The sequence below is a fragment of the Vanessa tameamea genome, chromosome 14 (assembly GCF_037043105.1).
Source record: "Vanessa tameamea isolate UH-Manoa-2023 chromosome 14, ilVanTame1 primary haplotype, whole genome shotgun sequence".
NCBI classification, from domain to species: domain Eukaryota; kingdom Metazoa; phylum Arthropoda; class Insecta; order Lepidoptera; family Nymphalidae; genus Vanessa; species Vanessa tameamea.
In genome coordinates, this window is record NC_087322.1 from 3,275,639 (window position 1) to 3,296,885 (window position 21,247).

Genomic DNA, 21,247 nt, shown 5'->3' on the forward strand with positions numbered 1-21,247 from the left:
ATTGCTAATTGAATTATGGATAAATTCAGTTAAAGATTAATTTAAATTAGTTATAAATGTCCAACCAATAAATTATCTGTAAAAACTTTAAGATGTATGTAGAGTCATAAAATGTGTAATATAAATCAATATAATTCCTTAAGTAAATTGTTTATTTATTTTTTTAACATAAGTATTTATAAATTAATCATCAAAATGTTACCTTTATTTATTGACGTACATTGAAATTGAATTCGAAATATTTCAATAAAATTATTTCGAATTCATCAAAGATAATTATCTTTAAATTTTTAATTAATTTAATTTTTTAATTTTAATAAGGAATAATTTCAAAAACAACTAAAAGCAAAATTGTTTAATAAATTGCATATGAACGAAGCCATAATAGCTATGTACTAGGCAATATCGCGCGTAACACACTCAGGGTCAATGAATTGGTTCATTGTTCTACGTGTCCGGTTAAAGGTTAGTTTTTAAACGATCATTAATAGATTTATGTGCCAATGTGATTCAATAAGTGTAAGCATTATAATTGATTGATTATCAAAACGATTGCTTTATGAACAAGAGTTTTAAAATGTTACATTAGCAACAAATGCGATATTACTAGTTAGCAAGGGTGGGTGAGCGAAGATACCGTTCTGGTTGTTTTGTGTCAATTGTGGAGGACATAAATGTAGTCTACTTATGTGTTTTGTCGTTAGATATAAATGAGACATACGTTTCTCGTGTTAATGATGAGTATAGAAATACAATTACAATTCATATAAAGACGTTTTTATCGAGATGACTTGACATAAATATTTGCGAATTTATTTCAATCAGGTATTTGATGCCATTTAGTATATAAGTAAGAAATCGGTTGATCTGAATCGAGTAATAGTTTAGGGCCCGGTTTGTGACATAGGCTTTTAATTCCGAAAAATGTAAGGAACCAAAATTATGTTATAATGTTGATAGTAAATTAATAGTTACGTTAGTAATGTATATATTTTTCATAAGTGTGTGTAGTAGGATAATTCAAAGGTTCAAGCTAGCCTGCCACATAGGACCTAGCCGACCCTTAATGTTGAGCTATTACCGCTTCTGATTTATGGTACAGAGACGTTCACTTTGTTAATGTTATTTAAAATGTTTGACATTATTGAAGAGATGCGTGAAATATAACAAGTTTATATTCAATGCTTATACTTATTATATGTACGTTTTGTCTATTAAATGTTACAGCTCGTTAATGTCCCAGTGTTAGTATACCAGTTTTAGAATGTCTATGGTTACATAAGTTTTCTTTTTATGTTTTCCTACAATCAAAAGAGTGTTCGATTTCGAAAATCGAATGTTGCTCAGATTTAACTCGATCGAAACTTGCGACACAATTTTGAATACGGAGTTCTCTAAGTTTTTACATGCATTTGTTTTATAGTTTTTTTGAAGTTTAGCTATTTATTTTAAGAATGGAATATGTTTATATCCCATTTATATAAACGAAAAGAGATCGATTTGAAAATAAAGCTACGTTATAGAATGTCATTGTAATTGATAATGCAGTTACATTATTACATTGAATAAATATTTAAATAAATTAACTTACAAATTGTTTGTCTGAAACAATTATACACCGAATTAAATACCTATTTATAATAAAGTCAATTTATTGTATAGAAACCGGAAATGAATCGTATATTTTATGCATAAGAATTTATCACAGTATGTTGTTTAAATCGTCCGCTACTGATCGTTCCTTAATAATTATCTATAGGTTGTACTTGTTACCAACGATATTAAACGAATTCGAGTGTGTTAAGAGTAATAATATTTCTATTAATAATTTTCTAGCTTTCATTAATTTATCTAAAACTAGGTATATTTAACTACATGCAAAAAGTATATACGAACTGTAATAATATTATTATACATTACAAATATAAAAAAAAATGCTTTCAATTATTATTTTCTCGTTTTTTGATGACTCGCGAATACGTGAAAACATCACTGGAAACTAGAAGTATATTTTGTTCTGTAGAATATGATTAAACTAATCGAATTAATATTACGATGTAAGGCATCGTAAAACGTTTCTTATCATACATAATTTAAGCATCTTGCAGTAAACGTTTAACTAAGCACGTAAATTATTAAAATACTTACCATTTTAATTGCTATGAGCAAAAGTAAATTTATCCAAGGTCTTGAATAAATCATACATAAAATTTGAGGCTAACACTTCCGTTCATTTGATGTTCAATACACTTTCGACTCACTTCTAACGAAATCTATCGTCATTTTAACACATTAATTTTTTATATAATATAATTATTGCTATAAAATTATCGTATCACTTTTATAAGTTTTTAAATTCATTCCGCGTCTTTTCAGTCTTCGAAGAAAAGGCGCGCGCGCTTTTACAATGACGGACGTGCCATGGACAGATTAGTTTTTTTTATAGACGACTCGAGCTGCTAACGGCCGGCGCTATACTGCCACGGGAATCACGCTCCCTAGTGTAACATAGGTGTTTATTTTACTTGCTAGTTTGTTGAAATGTCTCTGTCGTACGCGATAAAAAGTTAAACGGTAAATATATAACGCGTTTCAAGAGTGGCGAAATAAAATTAATGTCATAATAATTATGTAATTAAATTGATTTTTTAATAATAGGTACGACCTAAACATTTTATGTCTCATAATTAAGTTCTCTAAATTTAAAATAAAAACATCGATAATGCTTTAAATTAACGCCGCATCCATTATAAAGCCATTATACATAATTGGAGCAGGCGATACTGTTCTCTCACACGAGGAAAGATACAACGAACTAATATTAAAATATGTCAATTAAATGTTTCTCTTGATGCTATTAACATGTTCTATCAGAGATATAGAGATATTTATTTGTTTCTTAATGGAAATATCAAACAAAAGTTGGTCGAGGTCATTTTTGTTACACAGAATATAAAACGTATATTTTATTGTTGAACTTTAAATAAATAATTTCATTCATACGATTTTTCTCGAAATATCAAATATTGTTTTTTAATTATTTAAAATATCTACCTGATTAGTTTCTTATTGTGTCGGTCTTCATTTGTAGATAAATATGTCTTGCTTCTGCTAACACGGCACCAACATGTTATGTATTTTATTCACAATAATGTACATCTTTTCGAAAAAAAAACCGGTGACAATCATTGTATGGAGCATTGAACAGGAATGATAAACTAATACCACCTAGTTTCCGACTTCGCAAAGTTAATACATCCTGAATATAAGTTATCAACTATATATAACTTGTGCCTGTTACTTATTTGTTACTTACGATTACGATTAGAATTTAGCAATTTAAGTTGACGTTTGATGGTAGAATATGGAGTATGTGGTACATACTCAACCAATGGGACCTGTACATAATACTATCCCCGAGAGTATCTTTATTTCTCTTATTTCATACCTATATGTCCGTTAAACTGATACTTTCTTTATAAAAATATAATATAGTCTTACCGCGAGCAAAGTGGGCAGGGCGCTTGCCATAAGCATCGCGCGTGTCGCTACGCGGGGCAGGCGGGCGGAGGGGCGCGCGCGAGCCCCGTCCGGCCGCCCTCCGGCCCTCTACCACCGTTGCACCCGCATTGCGCACCTGGAATAAAAAAAAACAAATTAAATAAATATTAAAATAGCCAAATATATTTTTTATTAAATAGATCCACAAGATTTCCATAACGAAATATATTTTCAAGAGACTGGCCAACTGCGCAGGATACACTAACGTAACAAGTCTATGAATGCACTATGATACAACCGGAGAGAGTACAGGCGCAGGGCTTTCTGAGGCAGCATAGGGTAAGGACTGCCAACTCTATTACTCCGGGATACTACTGCTATATTCTTTACAAAATATCAAATGTTTTTTATTGCTTCTCCCTAGTATTTAAGCCTAGAACTGCGGCATCTACAGCATTATAAACCACAAGTGATTAGACCAGTGGTACCAAGGTAGTGAGGAGGTCAACAAGTTCGTTGTTGACAAGATACTCTACAAGTCAACCGCAACTTTATGTACGTACCTATCTCGTATGTATTTCTGTTAATAACAGACACAAATCTTATATGATGATTGACCGTCTTACTTTTTCCAAGTAAAAGCTATTACAATAGGTAAATAAATTCTAAATGGCAAAGGTGCTAAATTAAAATAAATTGGAATTCAATGAAATTGTTTCCACATTAATTGTAACGAAATTTTGCCGTCTAAACTGTTTTCGAATTTATTTCGAGTAAAAGTAGCATGGAAGATAGCCTTATATAAGTAAGCATTATAATTTATGATAAATTATTGTGAGTAATGATGTCACTGTTAAAGAACTCGCCAATTCATTCTGTGATTTTCAGAAATGTTAAGCTTCTCTGATGTCACTAATGGTACACACCTCCACTTCATACGAATAGTCAACCAAGATTACCAATTGATTGTCAAAAGTTTACACGATTCTGACACGTAAATACAGGTAACTGTACACTATTTTTCTTTATAATAAATATATTTCGATGAACCATTTTCCGGATGTGAGTTTAAAATTTTTATCTGATAATATTGGCGCCGGCGTTTATCGAAGAAATGAATTAAAAATACCTGTGCTATGATTCATGGTTCGTGTTAATGAAATTCCAATTGACTTCAGGAATACTTTAAGTTGAGGAAATTGACTGTCAAATTAGATGTGACTAATACATGTGTAATTTCAGATACAAAATATGTGGAAGGCAGTAAGTCAATTCAAAATTTATTTAGTTAGCCGTCTTCGTAATATGGTTCCTATAAAAATAAATAATAAATTGCTACCCATAGATTTTAACGATTCTCGAGATACCGTTTCCATTATGCCATTTATTTAAAATCTACTGATATAACTACTACTTAAGGTGCAGTTATAAAAAAAAAACCTAAGTTTGTTTTGTAAAGTAAAAAAAATATATATTAAAATTACTTTAACTTATTTCATATGTAAAAGAAATACCACTATAAAGGAAAAAAAAAATTTTTTTCTAATTTAAAAAGTAAGTAAGTAAGATTATAAATAAATCATTCAATTCGGACCCGGCTTTTTCGAGTATTCGGTGACCTCCTTATTTTCACCATCCTTAGTATACATCACCTTCCTTGTTTTCTTAAAGTCGTATATCCACTGAGTAGTGGTTGAAATGTGTTGTCATTACTTAAATTTTAATATGTTATAGTTTGAAAATATATTCTTATAAAAGAAATAATATTTCACAGCCACAGCGTCAAAAATGTATAGTTTGTTTGTTAAAATAACCTTCTTTAGTATAGGTTTATGGCTTCTCGATGTTTCAATAAATAAATACAATTCTTTATGCAACCACCTTTGAGTTATTGACGCTTGCACAATGATGCATCATACTTCAGTAATTATTTTGTTTAACATTTTTAGATAAGACATTACGTCATTTTTAATGAGAGTTATCGCATGAATAGCTAAACACTAATAAATAAGAAAATAAATGGCTGATTAGAAAACTGTATGAAAAGATTTGGAAATAATCTTTTTACTGATTTTTTTTTTAATAAAATTTTCTATTGAAAGTATATAATAAAATATTGAAAGTATATATAGCAACATTTGATTATATCCTAGAGATATTCGAAGTATGAATTATTTTATAATAGTATTAAGTGATTATATACCACCCGCAAATTGTTTCGTAACAGGTCTCCAGATATCAAAGTCCTAAATGACAACAGATAACTATAATAAGTACGTCAGACGCGATAAAGCAAGGAATGCAGCGACAATCAGATAGCGCGTAATAAAATTTTAATTACCAATCAATATCTTCATATATATTTAAAAAAGGAATGCAGACGAACTTTTTTTTTTTTAGTAATATTTTTGGGCAACAGTCTAGATAGATGAAGATATTGGCCCTTTCGTAATTCAATCATCATATGTCCATATATCTACATGTACAAATTATAGAGCTTTTGCTTGAATAGATTGTTTATTCAAAATCAAAATATACTTTACTCAATTTTGAAACGTCGTTTTACAAGATTAAATTACATTGATTAAGCTACATTGCTGATAGAGGGCTTTGTGCAAGCCCGTCTGGATAGATACCACCCACTCATCACATATTTTACCGCCAATCAGAAATACTCAGTATTGTTTTGTTCTGGTTTGAAAGGTGATTTAGCTACTGTAATTACAGGCACAAAGTACATCACATCTTAGTTCCCAAGGTTGGTAGCGCGTGGTAGTTCATATCATACGACCCGATATCTACAGGCGGTGGCGACCACTCACCATTAGGTGGCCTAGTGGCATGGCCATCTACAAATATTAAATAAAAAAAATAAAAATAACATTTTAAATTATCGTTACTATAATTCTTTGTTTCAAGATCAAGATATAGACCAGTCTGGAAAAAGCTTTGTGCGTTATTTAATATATCGTGTCAATCAACGACAGCAGAGAGGTCAACAAAGTTAGTGAAACCGCGCGAAACAGTTGTTATATTATAACTGAATATATTTCCCTTACATTTAATATATATAATGTATACTTAAGTAAGAGAGAACAGCTATTTATCTTTCAATCGTTTTAAGCAAGTTACAAGCAGGTGAACAAATTAAATCTGGGATCAAATCAATTTTCTTGTTTACTGTAATTATTCCTTCCATTACACTACGACCAAATTGGTCAAACGTTATACTAGGAACACAGACTACGACGGAAATAGTATAAATAAGTAAAGTTAAATATATGATATTATAAAAGCGAAAGTTTGGATGGATGGATGTTTGTTACTGTCAATCACGCCAGAACGGTTGAACGAATCTAAATGAAAATTGCTTCTGTGAATCTAAAGGCACAGAGATAGAATATAGTTTGGAATAGGACATAAGTTATTTTTTATATGTTACAACTGCAAAAACACGTGGGGAAAGTAGCAGTTTCCCCACGTGAAAATAGTTTCATCTAAATATTCATATTAAATTTAAAAAAACTTTGTGGTGAAGTCAACAATGCGCTATTAACCATGAGAACAAATCTTTATCACTAGTTCAGCCAATACACATCTATGTAAACTAAGTCCACTCAGGCCTACATTGATAGGTTTATTTATTAGGTATAATAATATTACATATAATAAAATATAGTAATGATATATATACCTAATTAAATTAAACGAATTCTTCTGTATTTACAGATACCTAAATATATACTTAATATTGCGAGTTTACAGTTTATAATATAAAATCCGTTGCCATTGCCGTTGATGCCATTTCTCGTTATAGCGCTCTTAATCACTATCATTCATCAGCGAGAAAATCATTAGGTTTATGTCGAATATTATAGATTACGTTATTGCATAGTATTGAACTATACAAACTGTTAAAACTTAATAATAATTACAATTAATCATAGCAACCGCCATTTCGTTTGTAGGCTTGTGTTTAAACGGGGCAACCTTTCCGGGGTTTATGGAATATTTTTAGTGTCTGTACTTGTACTTTAAACGAATAAAGGTATTGTGGCATCCAGCCACATAACATATAATGTCAAATATCGCTATGTACTTACTACACATTATTACTATATGTATGTAGGCTATGTTATTACTGTATAAACTACCTACTCGGTTGATAATTGATATGCTTCTGCTCGTTATTGCCATCTTGTACTAAAAAGTTCGACACTTTCCTCCTATAGTGTGTGGATTATTTACGTGTTTTATTAATTTTTTAATAGCGCATTTATTATTAGTGCATTTTTCGACTTTCCTTATAACTTTATTTACATATAAGATATTAAAAAACCACGAATTCAAACTACGAACGTATAACAGAAACAAATAAACTAGTCGTCAGTACTGATCGAATTGTACCAAGACGGCTGACATTATTTCCGAGTAGGATAATAGTACTGGTTTTGCTGTCCTAAGTTTGTCAGATCCTGAATTATATCCCACTAACGAACGTATATTTTGAGAATAGCTTACTATAAATTGTATATTTTACACCTTTGCCATTTACCACATTTGCTTGAACAGTTCTTTAGGGCTCACAAAGTGTGCATTTAATTTTTGATAAGCCATATTATACTCCAACTCAAGAGATTCAATGATTTCGTGATTAACAAATACATAACCAGTAGGCTGGTGTAGGTGTATGGAATTAAGAACCTTGGCCAAGGAAGGGCATATCATAACATTACGCAAAATTTAATTAATTTGGCTTTTATAATTATAATATTATCAAGATAAATTAACTTTAATCGAATAAGTAAATACAGAGTTGCTTCTCAGTATTTCTCTGAAGAATGTTCATTCTAAACGGATAGCTTTACGGTTTGCTAAAACGTATGCACGCAAGTAACGTAAAACGATTATTTAAATATGCATATACGAGCCTACTTGAATAAAGTTTGTGTGCATGTTTTGATTACTTTCTTTAAACACTATTAATAGTATTCAGACGATTGTATTCGATTACAAAGTTTATGATGCCTGTTTTAATTTGGATTAATCCACTGGTGGTTTATATTTTTAATCATAATTCATTCATATCAATAATACTAGACATGTATTATAAAATCTAATCTCAGTAATATTACGACGTAGTTATCAATTATTATGGATAAAGATCAACCATTAGCATAAGTCCTATCATATTATTAATGTCTAAGTTATGGATTGATTACCAAGCATTGCCTATTTACCGCTTCAGTAAGACAATTATTTTGAGATATGAATGAATGTAATGGCAGTATGACGTCACCGGAAATATGATATGAAATTACAGCCTAAAATATTCGAAAGTGCCAAATAAATATTTAAAAAAAATCAATGGAAATAAATAAATTAGGGTAGTAATAAGTTAAGGGTCTATTGACAGTTTTTTGCCGTCGATACCAGAAAAGAAAAATATTCTGGTTTTTATGTGTTGGTGCAATGTGTTCACTTATGCAATTTGTTTTTTAATCGTTAAGACACATTTTCCCATTCAACGTGTAGTAATTTAACTCTCATGGTATGTTTTATTTGAAATAATATAATATATTCTGTTTTGCTATAAATCAAAACATCCCTGAATAAATACTTATAAACCAGCATGTAGGAAGTCCTACACGAAACTGAAATAAAAGATAAGATAATACGAATAGTGTCAATACTTGAAACAATAGTGCAAATAAAATAAGTATATTTTATCTAGTTACTATCTTCCGTACTCGTAAATACGAGTGTGGGGACTGGAACCTGGACATGAAAACGTAATAATATTAGCATATTACATATTCCTCAGAAACCTGCAAGTCGCTCGCAGGACTCGCTGTAGTCTTTTGTTTATTTTTACGCTAAATAGAATATATGCATTTCATTGCACTAGTTAAACGTTTTAAACTAATTTATGTATAGGATACTGCTTTATTTTTAATTGGCAATTATCTGATACGATATGGGCGCTAATTTTATTTGTCGATGGTGATAGTTATATGCCTAAAACGTTACGCAATTGCACCAGCAACTGTATAGTTTCTCTCAATCGGGTTAACGATTCCTGAACGCAAATAATAAGTCATAGAACATAGTTATTATATAAAACTCATATATAATAACTGTTATTATTGAATATCTCCAATTATATATTTTTTATCCGATTACAATTCATGATTGTAATTGAAATATAAAAGTTAGCGCAGGTTTAGTTGAGTAGGAATTTGGTTTCGTAAAACATCAAATTATTAAAAATATAGGTACAGAATAATATGAACATGTGAGGCGCAGAGAGCAGACACAAATTACTAACTAGTGATGGCAAGAGCGTAGAGAGATGTAGGGGAAGAGGATCTATGAAGATGAAAGGAGTGTGTGGGAGATGGATGTAAACGATCAGATGACGAATAATAGAGGAAAATGGAAGTAAGACATGCTGCGCCTAACCCCAAATACTTTGTGGGAAGGCCAAGGAAAAGAAGAAGAAGAGAATAATATGAAAAGTTTTAGCCGAATTATGGTTGGCTGAAATCTTAGTACCATACATTATAAAAACAAAAAAAAAAGAAAAATTATAAACAAATGACGAGCACAGTTTCGCGTAAACGATGAATGTTATCGATTACATATTTAAATGTTTTCAAAATATTATCACTTACATCTTAATCAATAAATTATATAGATAATAATTATTCGAAAACAAAGATTAACGCCGCTTTAACTTTGTATGTCAATGACATCAATCAAAGTCAATGAAACATATCAGATATCTCAAATAAATTAAGTTTATTGTTAATTTATTCATCAAGACATCGTGCGCGGAAGAACTTCAAATACAATATAATATTTAATCGTCTTGCAAATTCAATAAGTCAAGTAACAATTACCGTAAGTTCGTATTGTGTGCCGTGAAAACAATATATCAGTGTCGAATCAACATAGAAGCCATACAACGATGACTGTTTCCATTGCAAACCGGTTTTAACTAAAACGTACACGGTGACAACGTATTTGTAAAGTAGCTACCCGTTAATGTCCCACTAGTCTTATTCAGGAGAATATTTGGATCTTATTCAACCACAGGACTCTATTGGGTACCTCACGTTCTCTTTCACTGTAAAGCACGAAAAGAATCTTAAAAAAATACTTAAAAATGGATTGGAATTTTACCAGCGGTTATCTGTCAAGATTCAGACGTCTTATTGATTGCGCTCTCTAGTATTTACAAAAGATAAAAAATCATTTAACATTCCAAAGAATTTTGGAAATAGATATTAAATATGACGAGGTCCATGACGTGTCCATTATCTTGAATATTATCGTTGTGTTGGAATACTAAATCAAGTTTGCAATTAATATTATAATCAGCAATTAATTTAAATTCTACTTTATATTTTTAGAAAGACTTTGTATGTTACTTATGTTGATCAATATAAAGTAATCATGCTTTTGTTACATTAAACTATTAAGTAGGTATTAATAATTTTAACATAAGTTTCACTCCTTTGAGTCTACACCAAAATTTAGCACTAATTCTTGCACACATTTTTATGTCCTAAGAATAAATGTTTTTGTAATAAGTTATTATATAAAATATATACCTACTTAAGCAAATGTTTATTAAAATAACTTACTTTTCTCTTATATTTGCAAAACGAACATGCAATCGCCTAGACAAACAGAATAAAGTCCTAGAAATAAATGAACATATAATATTGAAATTACAATTATCCATTACTTTATAGTTCTAATAATGTTCGTTGTTATAATGTGAACGATCGCCACGCGGCCGCCATGCGCCAGTCCGAGGCGCCGCGTTCGCCACCTTTTAATCTAGGTATTAACTCTGACGTTTTACTGGTTAACGACTTTGACTTACAATATTTGCGTCTTTTGTTAAAACTACATTGGACCGCATTAATATGTAAATTATTTTATCGAGTATAATTGTATTATATGATACCTTAATAATTGTGTTTCAGCTAACGATTGCGATACAGGCGAGTTTGGGTTCATGTCGGAAAATGGGTTCGGTAAACATAAAATAGTGAAATTTGTCATTTTTTACATTTACTAAATTATATTTATAAAAAACACAAAGAAAACTAAATTTTACCAAATAATGAACTCGGTTGTTTTAGGTGCTCTGTCCTTTTCTTATATTATCTGACGGAAAGAAGCTCAGAAGTAACTCACAATCATTCCTCAATACATACATATATATTCTAATACAGAGTGTAAAGTACTTTATTTGATGATCTTTATAGTTTGACTTCTAAATATATGGATCGCTACACTTTTCTGCTATTTAAAAATACATAACGCTTCAAACGCTAAAGAAAATTTTTCGTACACAAGACAATTTGAAGGGTTTAGCAGATTTTTTTACAACTGAATAACAGTTCTTATTACAAAGTAAAGGTACACGTGATAATTTTAAAATACAACATACCAAGGACTCCACGGTAATAAATAAATAAGCGTGAATAAAATTCTACATAATATAATGAGGTAATTCATTTTATTTGCTACAATTGTTATATAAATAATTGCAACAACATTAATAAGACGTGTCAAGATGGCGCCACTTCAGAATTGATTTTATTTGTCGATAATGGATTAAGGTTAACCACCCACTGAAATTGAAGACATACAAAAGTATAGCGATGCTTAAAGATAATACCAATAGTATTAACCAGGTAGATACCTAGTTAATACTTTTTCAATGAAAACTATTTTTTTAGCATGTATAACCGTGTATAAAATTCATTTGAATTTAAACTTTTGTGATTAGATAATTTATTTTATACATTTTTACATTTAATATCATGACAAATCAATTTATGTTATAGTTTAAATATGGGGAATAAGTGTATTATACTAATAAAAGTTATAAGTTTCAGAAAATCTTATTAAAAATCAATCAAAACGTTTTTTTTTTTTTAACGTATCTTAACTTGGTATCGTAATTTCTATTTTACAACAGACCTACACCTTCAATTATATGATTCAATAGTTGGAAGAACATTTTGTGTTCGCATGTGGTTTGCATGTTAGTACGATTTCTAGTGGGCGTTGACCCTAAATATTACTTCAAATTGACGTGTGCGATGGAATCAGTTAAGTTTGACAAATTATTATTGTTAATGGATTAGGAGTCAAATGATACTTATTGTAAAAGTTTATACAATTTATCTACATAACAATTTTAACATCGAGAACCCAAATAAATGCAAACAAATCGCAATTTCGATTCCCTCCAAAAGAAATAATAAGACGTAGTGTCACTCTTATTGCAATATTTCTCCAAGATTTATGCCGTAAACGGCAGAAATATAGAACTTGGAATTCGACACGAATATTTGCGCTGCTTGTCCACGTCAGAAATGTCTGTCCGGGTTCTGTCCCTTAACGCTAATTCCCTGACATTATTTTATGGCCGGTTCAAAATGTCAATGCATATCGTGGCCTAAAACTGTAAACTTATACAATCCAGCACAGGGAACTAGTAGACCAAAGTAGGTTACTAGGGAATCAAAGATAGCTATTCTTTTTTTATAAAATAGGTTAGCGGGCGGGAAAATGGGCTTATTGGTAGTGGTCACCACCAACATTGGCACTGTTAGAAACATTAATCATTCTTTATATCGCCAATTCGCCACCAACCTTGGGAACTACGATATTATATTTTTCTCTTTTCCCTGTAGTAATAGTAGCTTACTTACTCTTCGAACCGGAACACAACAATACTTTACTATTTTACTTACTATTTTCTTTAGCTGTCGAATATCCGGTGAGTGGGACGTAACTACCCAGACGGGTTTGCTCAAAGCTTAACAACCAAGTAAAGTTATATATATATATAGTTTACATAAAATCACCCGTGGTTTTACTCGTCTTTTACAGGTTGTTCGTTTATTTGTTAGGCGTAAAAAAGTGGTATGTGTACTTCCTTCCTTTTAAAGCTTGCTTCATACAAAATTGCATCAAAATCAGTTCAGTGGTTGGGCCGTGAAAGAGCAGCAGACAGACAGACAGACAGACTATGAATGGGTATAATATATCTTCTTTTTAATTATATAAAGTTTAAAATCTAAACGCTTATCAAAATATATGAATGTCAAATATTGTAGAATTCTGTAAATTTAGTGCAACAACCTGTACGATAAATGAATGCGTATTTAAACAATTGTAACTTTTGCTAATTCAAGGGTACATAGTTTTGCAGACAAAACATATAATTAACACAGTTATCAATTTATTACTTGTTTGAACGTTCAAATGATTAACGATCAGCTATTAGAATTATCTTAATTAAATTCTAATATTGCCTTGATTCTGCTACCCATAATTATTACTGACTTCTAAACCTGCCAAATGTATTGATATATTTGAAATAATTGTGTATAACTATTATAATACTTTTTGTATGTGAAGAATGCAGGGTTTACTGGGAATGTTAAACGTTACTAGAAATGGTACCGGGAATTAATAAAGGTTTCTTGAGCAACTTTTATAAGCGTCAGTTGGGATTTGAGTCTTTGGTTGCTGCAGTCACGTCGCTACCGTAGCACTTAACCACCAAAACAATAAATTAGTTAATGGTAATCTACAGCATACCAGATAAGTATTTTTTTCTTATGTTCTTGGTGGCAAATAAGCAGGAGCCTCACCTGATGGAAAGTGACTACCACCGCCCACGGACATCTGCAACAGCAGCAGGTGCGATGCCGGTATTTAAGAAATGAGTACGTTCTTTTCTTGAAGGTTCCCAAGTAACATGATTTACTAAGTAAAAAATATGTACTGAACACCGTATATATTCCAGTGCTGAAAGGTGTTTCTTGTTGGTGAGAATTTTTATTAGATACGTTTTCTAGAAAGGAATTTAACAGTAATGAGTAGATCGGAAACTCAACTATGCGATCTCCTTACAGGACTGTGACGTCATAATTTGGTCCAGTAGGGTCTTAGTAAAATATGTTCATCAATTTTAAAAATAATTCAACAATTTTAATTACATTATGTCCAAAGTACACTAAACATGACGTACGAAGTTTTAGTTAAAAATAGCTTTTCTTAATTGTACAGATAATAGATCAGTACTAAATAGTTGGGGAATTACTTGCTTTAAATTGTAATAATCGCGATATTGAAGATAAATATAAAATAAATCATTATTACATAACTGGCTGAATTATTTTCGGAAAAAGAAAAATTAAAATATATATGATTGTAATGAACCCACAATACTTATTGGTAGAGTACCTAAACTTTGGAAAAAGAAAAAAGAATATCACCAAAATATTTGATGTACAACCAGCATAAAATATTCCTAGCGTTCGTATGCTATGCGTATGATAATAGTAAGTTATTATAATAAATCATAACATTTCGATGAAGGATACACTCGTCTTCATAATCGATTAATCGTAATCGATTGTGCGAAATCCATAGTGAATCGTTATAGACAGCATTTGTGTTGAATTATACAAGGAGCTATTTGTCATATGCGACGCCGGCGCGGGCGCCGACGCGATACTTGCATGTCGATGTGTCGCGCATGCGTAAACTCTGAACTTGTTTTTGTAGCGGCATATTACTTCGTTTGTACTATTACTACTTTCAGACAATGGTGACCGATATAGATATAAAATCGATTATGCACATGTAGTTATAATCAATTGACGTTATTATTTAAACTGATCTTCTTTAAATGGTTCACACCATTTTATTCATTGCTTAAAGATAATAAGTTTCACATTTTAATATAACTTAACGACTTTGATACATATATACAATTCAATTTTATCTTCAATTCAATTCAATTCTTAGTTTAATGGCCTTTAGTTGTGCCGCCAGGGCACAGATTATTTCGCTAATGTCACGTAGGATGGAGAAAACACGAATGAGATTGATCGGTATGGTTGAGATAGCAAACTCAATTAAATTTTGAAGACAACTATAGTAGTAGCAATTTACTTGTTAAACCTTAACCTAGAACAACACAAACATTAATCATTTTATTTGATTGTGGTGATTTTACCTAATTTTTTCATAGTCATAGTCAAAATATTTATTTAATATTTTTACAATATTCTATACTATTGTTTGTCTATACTATTGTTTGTCACAAGAATCTACTATCAATAATATTTTGATTGAACTTGATACGCATTCAATATAAGATGACAGTTTATATTCATGATACACGTACGATCAAATTCGTTAAAAATCAAAACTAATCCACAAGACAATTCATTTTACAGTTTTATTAGATGTAAATATTAAATTAATATTTTGTAATAACTTTTGAGTTCGTACTCTACGTGGTCGCAAGATACCTTGTATGCGTGATTAAATGTATTTACGATAAGATTATGAGTGAACGTTTAAATTGCATAAAATATACATAGTATTGTATTTGCTGACGTGTCAGAGGCGATAATAATCTTTATCCTGTTTAAGAACTATTTAACATTATATATTTTCAAAAACAATATCTATAATGCTAGTAAAATAATTTACTAGTTATTATTTAATCGAGATAAGTTTTTAATATTTATGTTAATAACAAGTTTCATCGTTCAATGCAGCCACATAAATAACGAATCTCTAGATAGTATTAAACAAATTCGCTTTCCGCCGCCTGTACGCTTGGACCTTTTAAACTTCGCAACGGATTTTAATGCGGTTTTAATCAAACTGAGTGATTTAAGAGAAGAATTTTATATGTACAATACGTGCATTATAGAACAGAAGAGCTGATTTCAACTTCACAAGCCCGAAAAAAAACAAGGTTTTTTTAAATGTTTATTCTTCAATATAATATTGGAATATTGACCCATTAATCTCCGGTACATCCTGTGAATCAGGGATAAGCAATAACAACAAGTGATAAGCAAGCTAGCATATGTAACTAGTTTACACACCTGCTTCGTTAATCATTAAATGAAATTTAAATTAAAAAAAGGAGGAAATATCAACGCTATTTAAAAAAAAAAATATTGGCTTATCTATGGAAGAATCTTCCGCGTTCATTGGTCAATATGTTATATCAATGTTTAGTAGATATAACTTGATTGACGCCCAGAGAAAAAAAAAATCATTACATATATATAGATGTAATTATAATAATATTATATGAAATTCTGATTACCTTGATCAGTATACAGTACTTATCGGAAATTGTAACATATTATGGAGAAATTTACTAACAATTTACATTGAACGGGTCTATACGTTCATTAAAGTATATGTTTATAATGATTATACACTAAAATTACTTTATCATATATTTTTTTCGTAAATATGCATCGATATTAAATTTGTGTGTCCTGACAGAACGTCTTAGAAGCAGAATGGATTAAGTGATATGAAATATAGGGTATCACTGGATTTATTGTAATCCTTCGGGTGACATAGATATCGTGACCTGAAAAGTTATAAGCTACGTGTACCGAGACGATGGAAAGTAATACAATTTTTTTTTATCTAAAATGTATATGAAAATAGTAACGAACATCATAACATTGCATAAGTGAGTCAAAGTCATTGTCAGAAGTTTTTGCCATGAAATGGTCAAAATTAGAATTATAGCTGTCTGAGTCCAAATATAAACATTATAATTGAAATTCCGTTACTATAAACTGTTTTCCATCTTGAGTAAATATAACATTATTTTAAGATAATTTTTCTTGTGTACCGATGTATTATTTTATTTTAATATTTAAGCGTCAATATCGCAATGGTGTACGAGGATCGATCCCGGCTCCTTGGGCTATTGTCGTCGCCACTCCTAAGACAAGTGATAAGCTTAAAAGGGTAAATAGGAATATCAGTAATTCCTTAATTAGATTTACCATTGCTACTATTCAGAATACATTACATACATATAATATTATATATATATAAAATATAATGGCATGTCAGCTTAATGACAAAACGCTGTTTAGAAAATAAAGGGACTAACCGTGTAATCTATCTTTCACCAATCTATATCTAAGTTTTATTTCAAATTTAAACGGGCTTATACACGGGTCATAACTTGAATAAATATATATTAAATCAGTACATAAAATTATTATAATTTGAACCATAATTAGTTGGTGCAATCAGTACCCGCATTTGTTCGGTAAAACCTTTATAAAACCAAGTTAAGTCGTATAAAATGTGTATGAAATTAGGTTGTGTATATTTAAACCACTTAACATTTTAGATAATATTTTTAGAGTAGTATTAAAATGCATCTAATTGCTTCTCGAAATACGGCTAAGATCTGTCATCTTCTTATTTAACTTAAACTTAGCTCTATTTTGTTAATGGAACAAGTTGTCGTTCCAATGACGTTTATGGTATCACTCTGCAGATGAAGATGTCATGTTAATGTCGGAATCTTGCTCGTTCGATTTGAAATCGTCATTTTATGTTATTAGCGTGACCAAATGTGTAATGTGTCTTTTAAATTCAATTTACACTCACCGTTTGCCATACCACTTGAGATCTAAAAAAAAAGTCAAACAATTTATCTGACACGGACGTGATAAAGACTTTATAATATAATAGTTTGTTAATATATATGTATTATGGTGAACGCCCTGTCCGCAATCGGAGGCCGTTAAGTAAAAAAATATACTTAATTAGCCATTAATATACAATGTGTCTATGTTTTAATGTGACCACATTTTATATTTCCTTTATCTGGTATAGTAATTTCTATGTGCAATTAACGGCACGTACCAATAATTGTTATTAGTTCTGCTCCTACACGGCTCGTTGGCACGTTTGCACATACCTTCATATTTTTAAGAAAACATATTTATTTATTGAAAATAATTCAATCTTATTTTTTATTAGCTAGTTTTATAGCCACACCTCGTTCGTTTTGAAATTATATTTAACATAATTATGAGTAAGCTAATCAGTAACGAAATTAGAGCATTATTGTCATATCATTTATTTCATATATTGTCAGATTTCAAATATTAACGCTGATTGAAAAAATAAATAACAGCTTTTTCATATCCGTCTACTGTGCTGATGCCTTATCTCTTTTCAGGGGAAGGCTTCGACCTTATTATACCACGCCGCTCCACTTGCTCCACATGTTTCCTTCGCCATCGAGCACGATATGAATTATAAACACAAATCAAGCACATGCAAATCGAATGCTTATCTGAGTTGGAACCAATGACATCCGTTTAGAATAGTTTGTTTTAATAACTGAACCATCTAGTCTTAAAAGTGCAACTCAATTTGGAAATTATAATTAGTTTTAGAAGAAATTCCACAGTAACGAATTAAATGTTTTATTATCGAGTAACATAAAACTAACATTAAATATAATATTTAGTTGCAAAACCATTAAAATAGATATATTATTTACAAGAAACAATTAAAAGTATAATGTGATTCTAAAAAATACATAACATAACTCGCTTACATTTCTTACATACTACACTAATACATAAATAAGTATATTTACAAATAACATTGTATGATTTTTAACGCAATATAATTTCGGCATTTACTATATGCGTTGTAAAATGTACATTTAAATTTAATTAAAAAAAAATTGTTTACTTATATACATAAAATCGCAACTTTAATTGGTTGCTTTTTTTTGATAATGACAACATATCGCTTATGGTTATTATGTTTGTAATCATCACGATGGATCCTTCGGTTTTTATATGATGGTAAAATTTGGTAATAACTGGTAACTTAACACTTCAAATATTGATACGAAAAACATTTTGTTAATTTCTTATTAACATAAGGATCTCTTGTTAAAGGAACATGAGCTCAACATGAGCTCAATTCACAAGCTCTGGTTACAGTGATTCAGAACTCAATTTATATACAGCGCCCTACTCAGCATCATTTACGAGCATATAGCTTAGAATTAGCTAAGTGTAAAAACTATAAACCAGAGCTAAATCATTCTCACTTTTCTATCGAGTTAGTGGATGTATATGACTTAGAATAAACCGGGAGCTAATATAATTGATACACCGGTTCCACCTCACTTCGCCATAAATGTGACGGGCCATAATCACTCCGCGTAAAATGCGCTCTTTATGTTAAATAATGATCGCGTTTAGAATTCACAAGGTGATGAATGTTAGCACATTACTTGAAAATAGCTCGCTAGATAAGTCCAGTTATTTGCATTCTGGTAGCTGATCTATAAATAATAAGTGACAGGAATCTGTCTGTGTTTAAAGGTAAGATTTACAATAGTGCTTGTTTTCTAACATGTTGCTGTATGTTTACAACGACAGGTACGTTTTGTTATTTGACCAGTCACGCTTCTATAACACGGCGGCTGCGACGCTGGTCGGTACGAAATTAATATTTTCGCTATCCGTTTAAATAGTCGAATTAACAATAAAACTAAGCTTTCCAAACGAAAATATAATATTCATAATATGTGATATGATTGGCGAAGACACAATAAAAGAAATATATTGATTGTTAAGATGATTCAATTGAGAAAAAATAGAAGCTGATTTGAGAAAATTCGGGACAATCACTATTTTTGATTCACGCAATATCCTATAATACATATTGCACGAATATTGTATTATAAACTAACAAGAAATATAATGCCTTCTATAATAATAATAAATTATATTAAATATACTATTTCATTGTAGATGCAATACATAGTCAGATACATATCAATATAGTGTACAGCGTTGATTTAAGCCTTGTTTATAATATTCATTGCTAAGTTTCATACAATTAATCATATTCTAAAAACGTGTAATTATGACACATTCAACGTAACTTGTCTACGTAATTACGTCACTTACAATCAATCTCTCAAACGAGACCGATGACAGCTTAGTTATTATTTAAAAGAATAGAAACTAAACGCAAAACGGCCTTCCGAGGCGAAATACCGTAGTGACAGAATTATGGTAGCAATAATTGCTATACGATATTTATGAGTTAACACGATTACATCTATAAAGCAGCTTTGACATTTCTGTGTACACGGCGGGCTTTTCTCGCACACTCATACAAAAAAACTTTTCAATAACTTATACCACAACTTATATGAATTGAGCCAGCTTTATCAGTTTATTAAAGTTTATATTTATATATATAATTCTGTTCTTTAAGTACAGAACGCTCTCTTTATATTTATTGTGCGTAGTTTAATAATCAAGTCACATAATATTGAACAAAAAAATATAGGTTTCGTCTGATAACAAAATAAATATGTTATCATTAAAAAAACGAATGCAATCATAGCCGAAAGAGACGTTCAATTTTAGATACAGTAGGAGTAGGAGGCATGAGAGTCAATCACATCCTTAAGAGAAATCTTTATAAACTCCATCACATTAAGACTACGCAGATAAACGTACATACATATGTACATAGGTACATACTCAATTGAAAAAACATTAATCTCCTCTTTGGATAGTCGGGTAAAATTAGCATTGAAACGAAAATATTACAGAAACAACTTGTCCATGCGTTAGTCGCAGAAGAGAATAAGCTTTTTAACAACTTTAATATACGTTATATGTTGTACGTAACTTTGCTTTAAATTTATTTGCAGTTAAATAGAATGTTAAGTTGTCTTGAGACATAAATAACCTCATTCCTGCGTCAAAATTAGCTCAAATAATTTAATGTCGTTGAGATCTTATATATAAATGAGAGACAAATTAGCACGATTTAAGTATTTTTTTAAATGGTTATACAGTTTTATATA

General features: G+C 30.4%; 1 protein-coding gene across 3 annotated transcripts in view; it reads right to left on the reverse strand.

Annotated features, from left to right (window-relative positions):
* LOC113398603 (uncharacterized) overlaps positions 1-21,247 on the reverse strand; it is a 203,398-nt gene that overhangs the window by 27,844 nt on the left and 154,307 nt on the right. For 2 of the 3 annotated variants that reach the window (XM_026637413.2, XM_026637412.2), the window contains one exon: positions 3,502-3,637. In XM_026637413.2, the coding sequence (XP_026493198.1) occupies positions 3,502-3,537 (36 nt within the window). In that variant the 5' untranslated portion in view covers positions 3,538-3,637. Of the gene's footprint in view, positions 1-2,148; positions 2,493-3,501; positions 3,638-21,247 lie in introns of those variants that run through there. The other variant, XM_026637411.2, reaches the window with a different exon arrangement.